Genomic DNA, 23,289 nt, shown 5'->3' with positions numbered 1-23,289 from the left:
TGGAAAGTTTGTCAACCTACAGATGGCAGAAGGACACTACAAATAAAGTAGGTGGAAAGTTTGTCAACCTACAGATGGCAGAAGGACACTACAAATAAAGTAGGTGGCAAGTTTGTCAACCTACAGATGGCAGAAGGACACTACAAATAAAGTAGGTGGAAAGTTTGTCAACCTACAGATGGCAGAAGGACACTACAAATAAAGTAGGTGGCAAGTTTGTCAACCTACAGATGGCAGAAGGACACTACAAATAAAGTAGGTGGAAAGTTTGTCAACCTACAGATGGCAGAAGGACACTACAAATAAAGTAGGTGGAAAGTTTGTCAACCTAAAGATGGCAGAAGAACACTACAAATGAAGCAGGTGGAAAGTTTGTCAACCTACAGATGGTAGAAGGACACTACAAATAAAGTAGGTGGAAAGTTTGTCAACCTACAAATGGTAGAAGGACACTACAAATAAAGTAGGTGGAAAGTTTGTCAACCTACAGATGCCAGAAGGACACTACAAATAAAGTAGGTGGAAAGTTTGTCAACCTACAGATGCCAGAAGGACACTACAAATAAAGTAGGTGGAAAGTTTGTCAACCTACAGATGTCAGAAGAACACTACAAATAAAGTAGGTGGAAAGTTTGTCAACCTACAGATGTCAGAAGGACACTACAAATAAAGTGGGTGGAAAGTTTGTCAACCTACAGATGTCAGAAGGACACTACAAATAAAGTGGGTGGCAAGTTTGTCAACCTACAGATGGCAGAAGGACACTACAAATAAAGTAGGTGGCAAGTTAGTCAACCTACAGATGGCAGAAGGACACTACAAATAAAGTAGGTGGAAAGTTTGTCAACCTACAGATGGCAGAAGGACACTACAAATAAAGTAGGTGGAAAGTTTGTCAACCTACAGATGGTAGAAGGACACTACAAATAAAGTAGGTGGAAAGTTTGTCAACCTACAGATGGTAGAAGGACACTACAAATAAAGTAGGTGGAAAGTTTGTCAACCTACAGATGGTAGAAGGACACTACAAATAAAGTAGGTGGAAAGTTTGTCAACCTACAGATGGTAGAAGGACACTACAAATAAAGTAGGTGGAAAGTTTGTCAACCTACAAATGGTAGAAGGACACTACAAATAAAGTAGGTGGAAAGTTTGTCAACCTACAGATGTCAGAAGGACACTACAAATAAAGTAGGTGGAAAGTTTGTCAACCTACAGATGGTAGAAGGACACTACAAATGAAGCAGGTGGAAAGTTTGTCAACCTACAAATGGTAGAAGGACACTACAAATAAAGTAGGTGGAAAGTTTGTCAACCTACAGATGGTAGAAGGACACTACAAATAAAGTAGGTGGAAAGTTTGTCAACCTACAGATGTCAGAAGGACACTACAAATAAAGTAGGTGGAAAGTTTGTCAACCTACAGATGTCAGAAGGACACTACAAATAAAGTAGGTGGAAAGTTTGTCAACCTACAGATGGTAGAAGGACACTACAAATAAAGTAGGTGGAAAGTTTGTAAACCTACAGATGTCAGAAGGACACTACAAATAAAGTAGGTGGAAAGTTTGTCAACCTACAGATGTCAGAAGAACACTACAAATAAAGTAGGTGGAAAGTTTGTCAACCTACAGATGTCAGAAGGACACTACAAATAAAGTAGGTGGAAAGTTTGTCAACCTACAGATGTCAGAAGAACACTACAAATAAAGTAGGTGGAAAGTTTGTCAACCTACAGATGTCAGAAGAACACTACAAATAAAGTAGGTGGAAAGTTTGTCAACCTGCAGATGTCAGAAGGACACTACAAATAAAGTAGGTGGAAAGTTTGTCAACCTACAGATGTCAGAAGGACACTACAAATAAAGTAGGTGGAAAGTTTGTCAACCTACAAATGGTAGAAGGACACTACAAATAAAGTAGGTGGAAAGTTTGTCAACCTACAGATGGTAGAAGGACACTACAAATAAAGTAGGTGGAAAGTTTGTCAACCTACAGATGTCAGAAGGACACTACAAATAAAGTAGGTGGAAAGTTTGTCAACCTACAGATGTCAGAAGGACACTACAAATAAAGTAGGTGGAAAGTTTGTCAACCTACAGATGTCAGAAGGACACTACAAATAAAGTAGGTGGAAAGTTTGTCAACCTACAGATGTCAGAAGGACACTACAAATAAAGTAGGTAGAAAGTTTGTCAACCTACAAATGGTAAAAGAACACAACAAATGAAGCAGGTGAAAAGCCTGGCAAGTTTTTCAACCTACTGACAGAAAATAAAATCTTCTCTGAATTACTTTCTAAGATAAAGGTAATAAATGAAACTGGTAGAGCTACATACTAACAATGGAACATAGAAACGTGAAAACCTCCATATAGTTAACACTTTACCAATCTCTAAATGTACTTCTGATAAATACTTGCCTCCATTATTGTGCAACAGTAGCCCTTCACCCATCAGAGAGCAACACGTCCTACATGCAACTCCCCTTAAGCATTCACACTTGTGGTAATTTCAATTTTTGATAAGACAAAGAAAAAATAAACATGCATTGGAAAAAAGGAAAACAAATGGCAATGTATGAAGTGACAAGTACGTATCAGAAATATATTTTCAGATTAGGAAAATGTTCAAATTCCTGAATAATAATAACAAAGAAATGCTAGAATCACACATTAATGTGTGTGTGTGGGATGGGGGGGGTGCAAAAATTTACCTGAATGATCTTCCAAACAGAAAGCCTACGAAGTGCGACACAAAATCAGGAGTTCCACTTGGACACACCCATAAGAGACCACATCTCATCTTGACCACTACAACCTACAGAGCCAATGTATGGTGTGTTAAGGAACAATGAAACTATACCTGATGTGATAACTTCAACTCTATTGGACAGACTGACTGCAGGAGGGGGGGTTCAGTAGTTGTTTGAGGGGTTATCCATACTACACTGATAGAGTCACTATTGCTCTACTTCTTTACTGTGTTATACCAAGCCAAACTCGTAAAAAATTTTTCATGGTACACCACTCTGGTGGCTAGGAACTGGTACATGGCAAGAGTCTCTGTATACTTGAATAAAAAGGGTGAGAGTTTATGATAGAGAGACCCAAGAAAATGGCTGGGTTGTATCTAACTACTAACTGGAAAGGTCTTTTCCTGTAAACAGGATGATGGGTGGTTGCCAAATCCTCTTTTTAAAAGTCAGCAAATCAAATCCAGAGAAGTGAACAGTCACTTCCCTGGTGCTGGCTCTTTCCATGAAAGTCCGTCAAATTAGTATAGTCTGAATCAGACAATTAAGTAAACTGGTATATCACAAGGATATCTCTAGTTACCTTGCATAACACATCATCTTGCAATGATAAGCTAAATACTTTTCATTACCCTAACTTAATGAGTATTTTGGGAAATAAGCATGCCAGCCACCTGATAGGAACATGATTGACAGGAGAGAGAAAAAGAAAGAATAACTCGTTTCATCTGAAAGATGGTGGGTTGCTTGAAGAATGATGGCCAGAGGTGTTCCAATGCCTGAAGATGATGAAACAGCCAGATGAAAGTAATGAGTAACTAATATGTGGGAAATTATCCACATGTCTGCTCAGAGGACTTCATCTAAGCATTGCAAAGATGTGAAGCAAGTAAGTTAGATGAAGGTGGCAAGTGAAGATCCTCATGAATCAACTGAATATGCAAGGGGTCAACACTATGCATAAGAACACTAAGTTAGAAGACACAATTCTGATGGACGAACTGTAGTAAAATCTGAAGAATGGGGCAACTGGGATGTGAAGGGCATCCAACATGACAACCTTGTTCATCCACAACCTGGACATAAATGACCATTGGAAAAAGAAGAAATCCTCCATCTGAAATCAGGGAACAACCAGAAATCTATTGAAAAAGAGTATATTGATTATCAAATGCCAATCCTTAGTGTTCTTGGACATCAAAAATAGATTAAGATAAAATCCAGAGGAGGATCAAATACTTCCTCAATGCCACGTTTGGCCAAAAGATTTGATATCTTGTTCTTGAAATATTGAAGATGTATTGGGTTTGAAGTAGAAAAGAAAATGAGAAGAAAAGTGGGGGAAGTGGAAAAAAAAACGTGTGAAAACTTGAAGAACCCATCTGTGTGTGGAGAAGAGTGGTTATAGGTCTGCAAATTGAAATACGTGGACATCCACTGAGCTTGGCTTGCTGAGACAGTCACAGAGATGAGATGTGTGATAAACCTGGCAGTGTTTAATGTGAGGATGGGAAGATGGAAAAGGTCTAAAAGGTGGAATAGGAAGAACAGAGGCAGTATGAGGAACAGCAGTGGAAAGGCAAGGTTGTGAAAAGTGAGAAACTAGGAAAGATAAAGAATACAAATGCCAAGCTTCTTCAGCTCTGGACTCCAGCAACTCAGGAATACCTCCAAAGATGTGAGGCCGTGGAAAGGAGGCCTGATGGAGATCATGAAGATAAGAAGTAAGTAGTAATATGTTGGTAAGTAGTTTATACCAATCTAACAACACAGGAACCAAGTGACCAGGGAAAGGGCAGACAAAATGGTATGGGTCATCATGGTTTAAAAAAAGAGGGGATGAACTTTTCCTGAAAACCTTTTTGGGTCATGATGAAATGCCTCAGACACAAGGACTATAAAGAATAGGTGGTAGGGCTGTAGGAAAGAGATGAAGACAAGAAAACCAGGTACTTGAGAGCAAGATGGAAGACAAGGAGTCCACTCGCCAGGCAGATAATAGATCCCAAAGAATGAGATATAAGAAGGGAAAAACAGCAATAAGCTAGGGCACAAGGATATAGGTGTGAAGTTTTTCAAGAAAGTATTTAGCAAAAATTCAGGCAAAAAAAAGGAAACATTACATAATCACAAGAGCCAGGATTGTGCTGCAAAGAACAGAAGGAATCATAAGACACGAACATGAAAAATTGAACATACCCGAAAAATCAAGTTCCAAAACAGTGTAGAAAGTTAACACACTTCTAGACTAGCAGGTAGGTACACATGACAAATCCAGATTAAAGGAATGGATGATCAACTGAAGGGAATGGACATTGCCTGAATGAATGCAAACAGAAAACCCAAAATGTACTATACAATGTTAATAATGCTCTTCACAGCTCACAAGCTTTGTGAAGCTACAGTACAAATGTGTCCCATGTATGTGACATCAACACCCACACAAAACAAAGTTGAATTTAATGTCACTAAAAAATTCCCAACAAAAAAAGTAATTCTTTTGAAACAAAAGCCAAATAAAAATAGCAGGAAAAGTTTAGTCAGTAAGTGCAAATTTTTTTAAAATTTTGAACACATCTTTTCAGTGCAGTGCCAAGGAGAAGAATGAAGTTATCATGAGTACAAATGGATAAGGGGCATTACTACACATGAATGTTACTGTCCTATTGGTGGTGAACTGTTGTTACACAATGTCATCACACACCAGCACGTTAAATAAAGTGGAAGTTAGCTCAAGGCTAGTGACATGCAAATCTCTAAAGGTACATGCACAAGAGAAATGGAGGCAAGTTATCATTTCAGAATATTACAATGAATAATATAACAAAAACACAAATGTATGAAACTAAGCCACAACATTATGTTAAATAATAAAGAAAACCAATATATGACTCTCATACCATACAATATTATTACAGTAACGACACCACTGTACGACACCTACTGTGTTTCACCCACACAGTTACAATGTTTCCTGTGTCACTAAAATATTAATATTTTATAATTATTCAGACTAAAATATAAATTCTCAAGTTAAGATACAGTTAATCTAACTGCTTTTCTAAATAAAACTATTGTAACTGATCATAAAGTGTGTTATCACTCCTTAAAAGTTTAATCAATGGGGAAGCTAACACTAGTTACAGACTTCAACGACAAAATTAAAATAATCAATAAAAATAAAATAGCTGCAAGGACTTAACAGATGAAGAATTATAAATTAAACTACAGAAGAAAGATGTGATAGACAGCCAGATAGTGAGTGAGTAAGAAGTAAAACAAGCAGAAGTGCAAGAGAGTACCGTGTATTTTTCAAAGTCTTTCTGAAGCCTACTTTTGGAAGCTCTGTCCAGTTGACGTTCTATGTCCACAAGGTGCGCCCACTGTTGCGCATTTTTCTTCTCGTGCCAGTCTTCGAGTGCTCTCTCCTTCGTATTGAAATCACATAAATAAAGTAAACAGTTCTTAATCAGTTAACTTCAAGGAATAATTTTTTTATACTAAATAGATCTTTCATCTTCTAATAACCTAAACTGTTAAGAAATTTTTTTCCAAAATACAAATTTATATTTCCAAAAAAACAGCATGTGTACATTAACATTCATATTCAACACTTTTTTTTTCAGGCACTCAACAAATATATTTTCTATCAAAATTACTGTACAGCACTATAACATGCAACTTATTTAATAATACTGATAAGAATAAATAATTATGATAAAAAAATTTGTCAACCTTAACCAATAAAAAACTACATGGCTCTGAGTAATATTCATGGTGTGTTATATAACAGTTGTAAGATTCTGCTATTACTTGCCAGTTTTTTATCATTTGATAAAAATTATGAAAAATCCAGTCCAAATAGCACTAACTATTTTTTTTTTAACATCAGCTATATCTACTTTCACCTCCAGAACTTACTTTAAATGCACAACTTTTCAATAGATATCACATTAGACCTTAAATAATAATAATGTTCAAGGGAAATTTCCTTAATTAAAGGCTAAGCATGCTCACCTCACAAATAAATTTACTTACAGAATTTCCCCACTAATCATTCAAGTAACAGAATAGACGCAACCAATCTCACTTCTGACACTGAACTCAAACTTGCTGGATACTAACTTACTGGACTAACTGATACTTATAAATAATGTACTCTAATCTTTATGTATCAAAGTTATTACTTCTTCAAATAATTAATGTTTTCAAAACAGAATTTCATCTTATTCACAATTTTTTAACTTTTCACAAATAGTTTATTTTTTATTTTATAGTTTCATTTCCTTGCTTGTAAGCCAGACACAATTTTTTATTTATGAAATGGTGAACCACACAACCATTTTCACACACACTCACAGACATTCCAAACCAAGTTAGGCCTTTTTATCTATATGCAAAAGCGGCTGTTTGGGTTGAAAATATTTTACATAGAAGAGAACAACGTTTCGACCTTCTTCGGTCATCGTCAGGTTCACAAAGAAAGAGGTAACTGACCGCCCTCTACATTTCAACACACAGTTACACAACCCCTTTCAAACATGTGGACGGTCAGTTACCTCTTTCTTTGTGAACCTGATGATGACCGAAGAAGGTCAACGTTTCCTCTTCTATGTAAATATTTTCTCAATCAAAACAGCACATATAAATTTCTCAACAAGTGGGTTTCTCGACATCACTGATTATTATTTCAAGTTAGGCCTTGCTAAAATTTTCACTAATTTCTTGGAAGTAAAGAAAATTTCTTATTGTTTGGATATATATTTTAAAATATAGATAATAGATTACTGACTAAAACCTAACTGTCTAACTAAGATGCAACTTGGTTATAACAATTTTTAAATGCCACAACCACAAACTTCCCTTACTGCTGAGAGAGTCAAGCTGTCTTGTTATCATACACTGAAATTTCAAAAGGAACATTCGAGCTTGTAATTCAAAGTAAGCTCTTTCTATTGGTTACAAACAAGAAGATCACATAATATGATACAATTCTGAAAAATGCCTTCAAACTTAAGGACAGATGTGTGAGGCTTCTGTCAGTATGAAAGATTTAGCTACATTTCACTAAATGGAAATGTTACAGTGTACATTTGGCCTTAAAACTGCTTATAAGCAGTACCTTAAATAAGATGGACAGTGTACATGATGGGATTTGGGAGTTCCAGCTGGAAGGAAAAATCTTGAGAGAACTTGTGTGTTATGTGACAATAAAAGTAAAAGCTGTGAAATGTTCCAGTATTTCTTTTGAATTAAAACTTATGTAATATACAAGTTTGAATCATAAACTACATTCTGATGTTAGTTGTATTGAAATACATTAATAGAGTTGTCTTATCAAATTTTCAAACTCTGTAAAATGTCATGACCTGTGCAGAGGAGCCTACTGTCATATTAGTCATTATTTCTAATTGAACTAAGATTTTCAGCCTTCCAATGATACAAGTCCAGGGCAAAACCACCAGAAAGATTTAAAAATATATCCTTACAAAAGTACGATACTAATTAATTAGGAAGTATTACCTATTATTATTGTCAAATACACGTAATTCTTTACCTGGGACTTCTTTCTTTGGACAGACTTTTCACGAACCATATGAGATCTTTTTTCCTATTAAAACAAATCCATATTTAATTTATGTTAAAGTAACAATAATGTGGTTGAGGAATATAAAAACCTTTCTTTAGTAACAGAGAAAGTTAGCATAAAATAACAATAAACAAAGAAAAAAAGTAAACCAGCTGAAGCCATGGATTAACAATTTATTAAGCCAGTGGTTTAACAGAGTTTCTCTTCTTGTGTGCAGTTGCTACACATTCTGAAATGTTTACGGTAAAATACAATGGAAGAAAGAAGAGTAATATGTGAACAGATATATTTTACAGATATCTGTTACCTACATTTTACAGTTTCTAAGTTATTTTACATGCTACAGAATATCCCTGTGGGATTAACTTGGTAGACATTTCATTACATTGTTAGGTACATTTAGTTACTTGTGAAATAAAGTAAGTTAAAGCCTGAAAGAATAACATACATTATGTTTGAAGCTACATACATATGATACTGTCCTGTGAAAGAGAATTGATCCTGTAAGAAAATGCACCAGTACTGTACAAATTATTGTCACATGAAGTGGGAAAGGAAACTGAAGCATCAAGCAGGTATTTCAAGTAGGTGCACTGATCCTGAATGAACTCTTATCACACAATGAATGACAGAAAACTAAAGTTATTAAACTAATATATGAACATTTTCGAGTGGTGAAACACAAACAGCAACTACATTTTTCAGATCACGAGGTACAACAAGACTGTCTAACGTAACCAATATGTACATATATTTCTAAAGGGAAACTGTATATTAATTAATCCATTTTATACCACACACCATGTAATTCTGAATAGAATATGTGTTGAAAAACACAAGTTTAATAAAAGTAGTCTTAGATTAGATCCCTCAAAAACTCTCACACACACGAGATTTGAAGTAAACGTAAAACTGAAAATACTAAATTTCAATTACACTAAAATCAAGCATTTTTAAAACAAAAAACCAGACACCCAAAATGTGCAAGACTGATTTCATGAAAACAGCCTTTGAAACTCAATAATACCAAGCCCCCAAACAATTACTATAATGTTTGATAGGTGGGTCACTGACCAACCAAATTAAACTACCTTGCTTCCACCAATCAATCAATCTCATCTGATACTATGTTTGTAAATACATCAAGGCTATAAAGGAACAGTAATGTTTAATCATGTATGCTCAGAGGGTTTTCAGTCATGGATGAGGGTGTTACGTAAATCAAGGATACTTTCAGAAGGGTTAGGCTGCCAGAGACGACAAACTATGATTCTTATTAACTCGGATGTACTTCATGTGTGTGTGTGTGTGTATAACTACATGCTTTAATTAAAATATATGTAAATGCTACAAAGAAATGTTTATTTTCCTGATACAAAAAGTTTAATATTGAAGTCATAAAATTAAATTTTGTGAAATAACTGGTATTTAAATGAATGTCCGTAAAGTCATTCCATTAGAACAAACCTGTATCAGAAGTAATTTTGAGTACAACTCCAAATTTACTGTGTATTTTCATGAAATTTAGCAAATTTTAGTCACCAACAAGTCTGTTGTACACAAACAATCAGATGTACAACTAATATTTTTTACTATGAGATGGTGAAGTCAGTCTGAGTCAGATTAGACAGCAAGATGACATTCAACTGAAGAATAAAAAATATTTTTATCCATTGTACAGTTTACAAATTGTATTTGTATAGCCTCTAATACTTAATAAATGCACATACAAGGTTTTGTTTAATGTCCCTACATATTTACTGTACATCAGCAGCGTATGATAATATACTGATAACTATGACACAGTACCATGTTTAATTATTCTCTGTAGAAATAAACGGGAATGCACACCACCATACATATAAGGCTTAAGCTTGAATGTTGGAACACAGATGCTTGAACATGCACAGAATTTTTGCAAGCCACACATTTTATACAGCACACATGTATTCAACTACTAAAGGCCAACTGTACCCTATATGGTAAATCAACGATAAATAAGTGGAGTTTTTTTATGAAAAAAAAACTAATTTATTTACCTTCATTAATCAAAAACTTTACGTTTCAAGGTTTAACTCAGATGATTTTAAAGTGTCCTACATTAGTTACTTATTCTACCACTAGATTAGAATGTTTAAATTAATGTGAAAAAAAAACAACAACTAGACATTTCAGAGTACCTAATGATACTGTAATTAAAATGTTTATTGTATTGAATTAATTATAGCTTAACAATCTACTTCTAGAGATGATTATTATTTTACATCAATACATTAACAAAGGTATTATACAAAGTATGCTATAATATTATATACACATATACGTAAGTTGAAATAATAGTATACCATTATCATAAAACAATAATGTAGTATTATCATAATATAAAATTGTCATACAATCATAATACGCATCATAACACCATAATATAATAATTACGCCATCGTAATACACATTATTAAAACAAAATGTATTGCTATCATAAGATGAAAATATACCATTATTAAAACAATATACTATCTTAAAACATATTTCCTATATTAATTTTAAGACAATTTATGTTTTAATGAATGAAGCATACATCAAAATAACTCTCACAGCTTCTAAAACTAACTGGTTTATATGCCATTCAAGTAACACACTGCCCTAAAATGTCTTTGTATAGCAAGACCTACATTATTACAAACTAATTTAGTCCTAGATTTACAATATAGGCTCCAACATATTATTAAAGAAATTTTCCTGAACTATTTATGCAACAAGTTTATGATACAGGACTCTTTTTGGGTCACAGTGTCTCTACCAACACACTAGTGAAACTAAAAACTTTATCGATACTGCATTAATCGCTCCAATTACTGCTGTAGTTTTCTGTGTATTTCACACTGAGAATGGAGCTATTATCTCTTAATTGTTTCTTGCTGCAACAGACAAGAAAATAATTATTTGAAACAATGTAATATGTGGACCTCACTGGTAGAGAACAGTTGATAAAGAAGTGAATAATTTGAGGTTTGATTAAAGCAATGGTAAGCTTAACATCTTACATGTATTATTTGTATATCAAAGTAGGGTTTAATAGTTTTTGATCTCTATACATTAAGTGACTTAGATCCATAGCACAATTTTTCTAGGTTTTAAATCTGACACTTAACACTAAATATGTGAAAAAGTGAATTTTGCTGACATGGTTCCAAATACGTAATATCATGTTTCGATTGTTACTTACTCTCCTTGTTTGTTATCAGTTGTTTTTTTCTTCCCTTAATAAAAACTTTCAGTATTCAATTAAATTTCTACAACACTTGAACAGAGAGAAAAACACCAACGTCAATCTTTGATAGCACTTGGACCTTCAAGTGATACAAGTCAACAAGCAAATATTTGTGTGAAAAAAAATAAAAAAAAAAAACAAGGAAAGAAAGAAAAAGAAACTATTGTTTGTTCTCAAAATTCATCAATTCTACTTTCACATGTCCACATTTGGTTAATCTAAAAATCAAACAAAGGCAGTGTAAAGATGATGACACGAGATGAGTTACATGGCAGTTCTTTACAGCTGGGAGTTAATTTAGCATATAACTGTCAAAAACTTCTTTTGGATAAAAAAAAAAAAAGATATAAAGGATTAATAAAACAACAACAACAATCAGACATCCTGAATAAAGTATCAATTTTTCTGAAAATATGAACAATCATCTTACACTCCACTGAAGCTTTTGAAGTAAATAGAGATCATTCAGTCACAACAGTAAAATTTAACTGAAGAATAATACAGTTCTAAAACTTGTGTAGGTTTTCTTCCTGGCAGACACAGCTGACCAAAGTGAATGACTGACACAATAATAAAACTACCAATATGAACAAAAACAAACTCTCAGTGGTTATAACTAATATGTGAAATGTAATATGATTGGATCTTTCAAATGAAAAATGAGAGAAAAAAAGTTCAAATACAGACTCAAAAAATGACATATCTGTATCTTTAAACACTTAGATACATATGTCCTGCTGTGTATGGTAGCATGTCCTAGACAAGAAATGACATATCTGTATCTTTAAACACTTAGATACATATGTCCTGCTGTGTATGGTAGCATGTCCTAGACAAGAAATGACATATCCGTATCTTTAAACACTTGGATACATATGTCCTGCTGTGTATGGTAGCATGTCCTCGACAAACTACTGCTTTTGAATTTTTAACCAAGCAGATAAAATCTTAATTAGCTATGAAGTTACATGAAATATTATAAGAAAATAGAAGCTCAATTATCAGTAGGGTAAAATATACATAAATATATTCTAAATTAAAATGTACACATTTTACCATCACTATTATTTAGGTAACTTCTATTAATTGCATTTCAAAATAAGAGGAAAAAAAAGATTGAAGTTAAATGTATGTTAGAAAATATGATTTTATAACCTGCTGTTTTATAGTCTTATTTCAGGATAAAAATTACAGTTGGAAAGAAACAGTTTATTCTTTACTTAACTGTTATCTGACACTCAAAAATCAAATACCTGCTTTCTAGTCACATTTGTTCCAATTTCAAACATGTATGTATATATTAAGATTTTTATTTAGGGGAGTTTTCAGAAATGTACTCTTAACTAAACATTATTTTAAAGAATTAAACAGCTGAGTATTACCATAAATGCTTGCTTTCTCTTTACAGCTTCCTCATGTTTCATCTCTTCATCTTGCAGCTTAGCCTCCTTTTGGTGCTGTTGAGAACTGTACATTTCCATGATAGCACTAATCGACATTTCTGTAAACACTAAGAGCGGAAAAATACTTGAACAAACAAGTACGATGCATTGTCTGTCTAAACACAGCATATAATTTAAGAAATATCAGCAGAACGTGCATTATTCTCATTTAAAACCACTCTTTAAATTTATGATATTAAAGGTCAGAATTACAAAGGAGAAAAATATATAGTTGATGAGATGACTGTTATAACTGGTATTAAAGGTCAGAATTACAAAGGATACAACACATATGACTGTTATAACTGGTACCTCTGGTGTATTTTGTCTCTGACTCTTAATAATCATGTTCATCTGATGGTGTTTTTGACTCTCTTCTTGCTTCCTCCTGGTGTCTTGGAGTTCTTTATCCCATTTCCTTTTTGCTTCAGCCTTCTTTTCTTCTTCTTCTATACGGTACTGATATCTTTTCACCATCAACTCCATCAACTTGATGTCCTAATGAAAACAAGCACAAAGGTATTAAATCCTTAAGTTCTAGCAAAGTCTTTAACCTGTTCAGTGCTGTAGATGAGATAACTCATCCAAGCCGATCGGTAACACAGTGCCATGGACGAGTTAATTCGTTCTCAATAATACCGAACTTCAACGCTAGATGTCAGCACTATACACACATTTCACCTACTTACAAACTGTTTCACTTTCGATCCAAAATGGCATCACAAAATGAAAAAGCATTAGAGTTGCATTGTAGCAGCTGAAATACTTGGCAGTCAACAGGTTAAAGCTGCTAATAACTTAACATTATTTAAAGGTAAAGTGAAGTGATTATAATGTAATAAAACTAAATATATTTAATTTTTTCATAAACTTTGTTCAGATAAAAAAAGATATAAAGTTTTAATATTAATAATAAAAGAGAACTTATCTTGATCTCTTATACACAGCAGTAATTTACAATTTAAAACCAGTTCACAAGCTTACGATAACAAACTTACAGTTGACTCAACAGAAGACTATGGACAAGTCTAAAATAGTTAAAGTAAATTTAAACACTAACTGAGGGCTTTATGTGTCTGGAAACAAATATCTTCAAATAAATATCAGTATTAAATGTTACAACTACTTCCGTTTTTTGTTGTAGTACGGTTAGACTATTCTATGCAATAAACTTGTAAATCACTACCCAATAACAGTAAAATTATTAACAATATTTTTTGATACTTTAATAGCAGCACCTTTGGATATAACTTGGTTTTAGCTCTAGGAGAATCACAAAGCTTTGATTTGAGGAGTGCTGAACTGGCAGGACTGACTTTTTCTTCAAATAAATAACGATAGGGCGAGGACGGAACCGAAAAGCTTGTAACATTTATATCTCTGACCGACAAGGTAGAAGTGCTAGATTTTGGTCGGTTTTTTGGAGTTGACTGTGCTCTTGGTGATTGCACCATCTGTTCTCCTGGAACTATTCCACTTGACGATGTTGAAATAGTGACAGTATCATTTCTTTCTGAACTAGAATCTCGATCTGCTAAGAAAATAAAAATGAACAGACTCGTACCTTAATTAAGTAGACATGAAATAACACACGATATCTTTAAAACAGCAAAACGATGACTGGTCAAACAAATTATACATTAAGATGATACTTATGTAAATTTTAAATATAAGAAGTTAAAAAACAAAATGTTTACTAGTACACAATACATATTTAAAAATGAGATTGTCCCCAGTTTCAAATTACAATAAAATATTTACTCAAACACGTACTGTCCAACAAAGTAAGATATTAAATGTGTGTATAAGACTGTCCCCAGTCTCACAGTTTTATCTTTATACAGTTAAGTATTAAGTAAATGTTACATTGTATTTTGAGACTGGGACAGTCTCAGTTTTTAAGTGTTAATTTTTTTACCTTTAAATGTTAGTTTTTCTTTTTAAAAAATTGAGTCACTCAAGATTATAATGAACCTTAACCTAGCTATTTCAGTCAAGTACTTTATGTAATTTTGATAAATCACACAAGGAAGATACTTAAGTGCAGTTATCCAAGTATTAATAAAAGACGATACAGATATAGTTACTGATTACACCATTATTCCATAAATAATTTAAGTGTAACACGCATTCCTTTTACACTTAACTTTGTAAACAATCAAATAATGCACCCAAGTCCTTAAATTGTGAAGTGAAAAGAGAATACATTTCATTTCAAACTGATTTACTCATTAATGTAATTCCTCACAACATCCTATGATAAACAGATCTGTAATGATAAATAACTGGACATTAATGTAATTCACCCCAAAAAAGTCTCACTATAAATGAAACCTTTTAAAATAAACACAACCATACTGATTTATAAGTAGTTACTACTTAGGTCTGACACTTTAACAAGTATTCATACGGCATAAGATACATGGACAGTACTTTGAGATAACAATAACATAAGATACATGGACAGTACTTTGAGATAACAATAACATAAGATACATGGACAGGACTTTGAGATAACAATAACATAAGATACATGGACAGTACTTTGAGATAACAATAACATAAGATACATGGACAGTACTTTGAGATAACAATAACATAAGATACATGGACAGTACTTTGAGATAACAATAACATAAGATACATGGACAGTACTTTGAGATAACAATAACATAAGATACATGGACAATACTTTGAGATAACAATAACATAAGATACATGGACAGTACTTTGAGATAACAATAACATAAGATACATGGACAGTACTTTGAGATAACAATAACATAAGATACACGGACAGGACTTTGAGATAACAATAACAGGAAAAAGGGATCAAATGCCAAATGATTTGCTGTTGAGAGAAAACATAAGTGCCCCAAGAGAAACCCACTTCCATTGGCAAGATGTTGAAAATTCTACCTGACCACTGCTGCCCAAACTGTAATAAAAACACTTTTACAGTTATTAAAATGTCATGCTTTGTGTTTGTGATAAAGTAAGAGGTTCTGATTTTGTTTCTCTCTCTCTCTCTCATTCTTATCTGCCAATAGGTGGTGTAATAGTTACGATAACTCATGTTAACTGATCTACTAATAAAGATAAAAAGCTACCGTATTACTACAGCTTTACTTATAACATAAAATGAAAATTTGTGAGTTGGTATCACTTGTTAACCAGGTTAAAACAGTTCAGGAGAGGTTAATTATATTATATTGTGAATGTATTTTTTTTCATAAAAGATGTGAAGCTAACAACTGGAGATGAAAACCAAGTTTACAGAGGGTCATGTCTTGTCTGGAAGCTTTCTTTTTTTTGTAAAAGGAAGTATCTAATTTGAAAATGTGTCTGTTAATTATTGGGATGTTACTAACTGTATGCAAGTAGCAGGTGTGGGGGGGGGGGTTACAGTGTGAGGTAACATTGTTATGATTAGTCTTCCTGTCTTTGCAAATTGCATAAATAATCCAATGTATCATATGTAACAGATTTAATATTACCTTAATATCTATGTTTGTTTCAATTTAACATACATTTAGAAATGTATGTAACTTGTATTGTTCATTGTGCAAGTCCTGCTTGTTCTCTAAATTTTGTAAAAGATTCTGGAGAGTAAAAATGGACAATATACTTATAACAAGAGTACCTTTAAATGTTGTTGGGCTACTTGAACTTCATCTAAAGATTATAAATCAATGCAACAAGAGACAGTTGAAGAATATTTTTGGTCAGCTACAGTCAGGACAATATGTCTCAGAAGCTATAACTGTCATTAACACCTATTAATTGGAAAATATAGATTTAAAACATTACAAACTGTTCAACTTAAGAAAATTAACTTTGGACATTAACATTTCTATAAGATCATTAGATGTCTATTTTCTGTGAAAAGCAAGCTTGTGAACCTAGTTAGACCAAACAAGAAGAGAACTAGCTACCATTACTGATAAAGATAAAATGCTACCGTATTACTACAGCTTTACTTATAACATACAATGAAAATTCTGTGAGTTGGTATTCAGTTCCAGACCAGATAGAAGATTCAGTATTTTTCATAAGTTTGTAAAAATTGTGTATATAAATCATTATTAGTAATAACTGTTATTATAAATTGTATTATTGTTTGTACAGTCAAATACATTTGTGTCAAAAAAGAAAATTGCACATATCAATATTTTTGGCAAATATAATAAATTTAATAATTAAACATTTAATTATCTTTTAAATTAAAATTTCAGGTTATTTGAAATCGTAATACATAACGTAACATACATAAGAAAATAAATCGAAGACTCATCCAAGATATATTGTAAAACATATTACAATATCATATCAAAGTACTCTAGGAGAGGGCTAAGAAAGATATGTTTGCTAAAGAGGCAATCTTTGTATGCTAATTGAAATTAATAACAAGTTACAGGTCTTATAAAGTAAATCAATTAAAGAAAGGCCTGAGCCAGGCCTCTTACAATGAGTGAGAAACATAAATGTGGATGTGTAATTTTTTGGATGTGAAACATTTACACAGAAGAAGCAAAGTAAATGTATACCCCCATCCACTTGAGGATCTACGCCCCTGCATGGCATAAACCATTCAAAACAAATACTAGATGTATTCACAAAAAAATCATTTTTAGTTTATTAAAAAGACTTAAAATGTTTGCTGAAGATATACACACTATATCAGAAGTTAATAGTATCAAATCTATAATGACCGAGTGACTACAAAGAGGTCACACAGTTAGTCAAACTGGTTGAGCTCATATCGAGACAGTTAAATACAGAACTTACTAGAAAAGGTTCCAGTTATCTTTTCAGAACTTGGAAAAGAACCTTGGTTTTTCATGCCAATGTTTTTTGGCGACAGGGATTGCGACCTCTGCTTTTCCCATGCTGTTAGTATAATCTTCTGTCTTTCATCTCGGCACTTTTCTAAGTTTCCTATTATTATCAAATAAAATGAACTCGGGTAAAAAAATACCCCAAGAGCGTACACAATATTAAAGACATCTACACCATGCACACGTAAGCAAGAGTTAACTTTCAAACTACCGAAAGGCATCATTTGTTTCAATTCTGTTTTTTAAAGAGGTATAATTTATGCCTGAAAATAATGAATTAGTGTTTCTAATTAACTTAAATACCAAAACAAGTTATTCAGTACTAAAGTGAAAAGATGCAACTAACAGTTCTGAGAGTTTAAAAACAATTTGTACACAAAAAACTGCTGTATAATATATCATATAACGTTTTTTTCTTTCACGTTAACCTAAATTTCAAACACACTAATATAATAAATTAGGATCAGAAAAAACCGACATATATGTCATATATATTTTCCTTTTTCACAACACTGATGTTATCAAATATTTTTCATAATCACAGCAAGACGAAAACCTCAGTTCTGAAACATTATTCGGGAGTGACTTCCACTAGTGTCATCTTAAATCCCCATTTTGAATCACAGCTAGTTTATCAGATAGCTTTGGTAGAATTATCATGATTAACTAAAAGTTTCAATTTAAATATCAACCCCAAACAAAAGAAGCCTCCTTCCCCATAATAAACACCTTTTATTCACTGAAAGCCTATTCAGAGTAATTCATGGCTGGATGAAGCTTTCAACTTAAGGGATAAGATATATCCTGGGATAATCTTTAGTCAACAACAGCTCTTGCTATGACATGATACGAAACTTCTAAATGTTGTTTATGAGACTTACTCATTTTCTTCACTAAATATAAACAACTTCAAACTTCTATACAAACAAGAAATAAAGTCCTTACCCACTCTTCCTTTTTCATGCTGTCAAGAGTCACATGTAACCCCCCCCCATACTATTGGTAGTAATGCATCAAGTAATTCTCATTCAGTCAAATAGTGCATTAAAATAACACAGACTAATAACGTGTAAAAATGTAGACAGTTTATCCTAGCTGTTAATTGCAACTTATAATGGTTCAAACTTATAATAACCACGGGCAAACACTATATATATATATATAATAGATCAAAATTTGTTTCAAAGTGAAGCACAGTTAAATGGTACAAATAGAGAACATGCTGGTACAAAAGGTAAAATTAATTTTATTAAAACAAATATGTAATTCAAATTCAGTTTTAAACTTAAATTTGGTGATACTAATAAAATCTAAAATAATACAATACTAACCTCATCAAAACTACACAATTTTATGCTTTTAGACTGCTGAAAATTTTAATAAGTAATAGTTGTTTTAATAGTAAACATTAGTTATAACTATTTACAAGCAATACTTTGTTACTTTTACTATAATAAGTAATAGTTGTTTTATTAGTAAACATTATTTATAACTATTTACAAGCAATACTTTGTTACTTTTACTATAATAAGTAATAGTTGTTTTATTAGTAAACATTATTTATAACTATTTACAAGCAATACTTTGTTACTTTTACTATAATAAGTAATAGTTGTTTTATTAGTAAACATTATTTATAACTATTTACAAGCAATACTTTGTTACTTTTACTATAATAAGTAATAGTTGTTTTATTAGTAAACATTATTTATAACTATTTACAAACAATACTTTGTTACTTTTACTATAATAAGTAATAGTTGTTTTATTAGTAAACATTATTTATAACTATTTACAAGCAATACTTTGTTACTTTTACTATAATAAGTAATAGTTGTTTTATTAGTAAACATTATTTATAACTATTTACAAGCAATACTTTGTTACTTTTACTATAATAAGTAATAGTTGTTTTATTAGTAAACATTATTTATAACTATTTACAAGCAATACTTTGTTACTTTTACTATAATAAGTAATAGTTGTTTTATTAGTAAACATTATTTATAACTATTTACAAGCAATACTTTGTTACTTTTACTATAATAAGTAATAGTTGTTTTATTAGTAAACATTAGTTAACTATTTACAAGCAATACTTTGTTACTTTTACTATAATAAGTAATAGTTGTTTTATTAGTAAACATTATTTATAACTATTTACAAGCAATACTTTGTTACTTTTACTATAATAAGTAATAGTTGTTTTATTAGTAAACATTATTTATAACTATTTACAAGCAATACTTTGTTACTTTTACTTTAATAAGTAATAGTTGTTTTATTAGTAAACATTATTTATAACTATTTACAAGCAATACTTTGTTACTTTTACTATAATAAGTAATAGTTGTTTTATTAGTAAACATTATTTATAACTATTTACAAGCAATACTTTGTTACTTTTACTATAATAAGTAATAGTTGTTTTATTAGTAAACATTATTTATAACTATTTACAAGCAATACTTTGTTACTTTTACTATAATAAGTAATAGCTGTTTTATTAGTAAACATTATTTATAACTATTTACAACCAATACGTTGTTACTTTTACTCCTACAAGAAAAACATTTTTAATGAGCAATAATTTGAATTCACTGCTCCATGTGTCAACTCTCACAAAGTGTATGTAATCTAACTTGTTCAGAGCATGAAAGATGTACAATCTGAATGTACAGAAAGTAAAAAACAAAAACTGGTCTTTTTGTAAACTGCATGTTCACATCAGTGAAATGTGACAGTGTGTTTATAAACAAAATGGAATGTTTATGTCCTCAAGGAACAGAACTGATGGTACTATAAAGAACACACTTTATTACCATACCATGTTCACATCAGTGAAATGTGATAATGTGTTTATAAACAAAATGGAATGTTTATGTCCTCAAGGAACAGAACTGATGGTACTATAAAGAACACACTTTATTACCATACCATGTTCACATCAGTGAAATGTGATAGTGTGTTTATAAACAAACTGGAATGTTTACGTCCTCAAGAAACAGAACTGATGGTACTATAAAGAACACACTTTATTACCATACCATGTTCACATCAGTGAAATGTGACAGTGTTTATAAACAAAATGGAATCTTTACGTCCTCAAGGAACAGAACTGATGGTACTATAAAGAACACACTTTATTACCATACGATGTTCACATCAGTGAAATGTGACAGTGTTTATAAACAAAATGGAATCTTTACGTCCTCAAGGAACAGAACTGATGGTACTATAAAGAACACACTTTATTACCATACCATGTTCACATCAGTGAAATGTGATAGTGTGTTTATAAACAAAATGGAATGTTTATGTCCTCAAGGAACAGAACTGATGGTACTATAAAGAACACACTTTATTACCATACGATGTTCACATCAGTGAAATGTGATAATGTGTTTATAAACAAAATGGAATGTTTATGTCCTCAAGGAACAGAACTGATGGTACTATAAAGAACACACTTTATTACCATACCATGTTCACATCAGTGAAATGTGACAGTGTTTATAAACAAAATGGAATGTTTATGTCCTCAAGGAACAGAACTGATGGTACTATAAAGAACACACTTTATTACCATACCATGTTCACATCAGTGAAATGTGACAGTGTGTTTATAAACAAAATGGAATGTTTATGTCCTCAAGGAACAGAACTGATGGTACTATAAAGAACACACTTTATTACCATACCATGTTCACATCAGTGAAATGTGACAGTGTGTTTATAAACAAACTGGAATGTTTATGTCCTCAAGGAACAGGACTGATGGTACTATAAAGAACACACTTTATTACCATACCATGTTCACATCAGTGAAATGTGACAGTGTTTATAAACAAAATGGAATGTTTGTGTCCTCAAGGAACAGAACTGATGGTACTATAAAGAACACACTTTATTACCATACCATGTTCACATCAGTGAAATGTGACAGTGTGTTTATAAACAAAATGGAATCTTTACGTCCTCAAGGAACAGAACTGATGGTACTATAAAGAACACACTTTATTACCATACCATGTTCACATCAGTGAAATGTGACTGTGTTTATAAACAAAATGGAATCTTTACGTCCTCAAGGAACAGAACTGATGGTACTATAAAGAACACACTTTATTACCATACCATGTTCACATCAGTGAAATGTGACAGTGTGTTTATAAACAAAATGGAATGTTTATGTCCTCAAGGAACAGAACTGATGGTACTATAAAGAACACACTTTATTACCATACCATGTTCACATCAGTGAAATGTGACAGTGTGTTTATAAACAAAATGGAATCTTTACGTCCTCAAGGAACAGAACTGATGGTACTATAAAGAACACACTTTATTACCATACCATGTTCACATCAGTGAAATGTGACAGTGTTTATAAACAAAATGGAATCTTTACGTCCTCAAGGAACAGAACTGATGGTACTATAAAGAACACACTTTATTACCATACCATGTTCACATCAGTGAAATGTGACAGTGTGTTTATAAACAAAATGGAATGTTTATGTCCTCAAGGAACAGAACTGATGGTACTACAAAGAACATATATTATTACCATACCCTCATCCACCATGCAATACTCAGCAGATGTCATTGAATGTCATCAGGATAATGAGCAAATAAAATTTAAGAGGTACTGGAGGAGGGACAGAATCAGCAATACGAATACTATAGGTAGCCTAAAGTTCCAGTGCTAATCCAATCACAAAATCCAACTAATCTGACACCTTTGTGAGATCACAAAGGAGAAACTGAAGGAAATATAAACAAAGTCTTAAAACACATTGGTATCAACAACACCTGGTCAATGTTGTCAGAGAATTAAGTCGACACAACATGCGACTTAATACCGACTTTTCAGTTTGTTTAAAATAAGTTTACTAAGCCTAATGTACTACAAAGTACAAATATGTAAACCAGAACATTTCATAAAAGTTGGGGTGTTGATATAAAGTGCTAGAGACACTATCTGACTACACTGTACACTCAGATTCCTTACTCTGATTAAAAAATAATTTATGAACAGACATGTATAAAGTCCAAGTACAACAAAACTTAAACTCGCCCAGTGTAAAAGGTTTATATTCATACTGAAAAATGCTAGGGTTAGATAGTGCAATCAGAGTGAAATTTAAAATCTAACATTGTATATATATATATAGCTTTAACTTTACAAGTTCTAGGAAAAGAAGGAAATGTCAAGTTAAAGAAACATTTACATTTCTTTAGTTAAGAAGGATGTCTGAATCCATTTTATAGGGCTTTAGTGTTAAAATATACAGATAAATTAGAATTTTCAATTAAATACCTTTTTCCATAATACAAATTTGCAAAAACTGACAATCACACAAACACTGACTGGTTCAACTTTTAAAATGT

At 32.1% G+C, this 23,289-nt stretch overlaps 1 protein-coding gene across 1 annotated transcript in view; it reads right to left on the bottom strand.

The window, feature by feature from the left end:
- Nucleotides 1–23,289, bottom strand: part of LOC143235748 (uncharacterized) — a 50,624-nt gene that overhangs the window by 14,264 nt on the left and 13,071 nt on the right. Inside the window, exons 5-10 of the mRNA XM_076473952.1 lie at nt 17,846–17,995; nt 14,296–14,591; nt 13,234–13,555; nt 12,998–13,125; nt 8,312–8,365; nt 6,057–6,182 (exon numbers count right to left, since the gene is read on the bottom strand). Coding sequence (XP_076330067.1) covers nt 6,057–6,182; nt 8,312–8,365; nt 12,998–13,125; nt 13,234–13,555; nt 14,296–14,591; nt 17,846–17,995 — 1,076 coding nt within the window. The remainder of the gene's footprint in view (nt 1–6,056; nt 6,183–8,311; nt 8,366–12,997; nt 13,126–13,233; nt 13,556–14,295; nt 14,592–17,845; nt 17,996–23,289) is intronic.

Source organism: Tachypleus tridentatus, chromosome 12 (assembly GCF_004210375.1).
Source record: "Tachypleus tridentatus isolate NWPU-2018 chromosome 12, ASM421037v1, whole genome shotgun sequence".
Lineage (NCBI taxonomy): Eukaryota > Metazoa > Arthropoda > Merostomata > Xiphosura > Limulidae > Tachypleus > Tachypleus tridentatus.
Note: the sequence above shows the minus strand (reverse complement) of the source record. Positions and strands in the feature narration are given on the sequence as shown.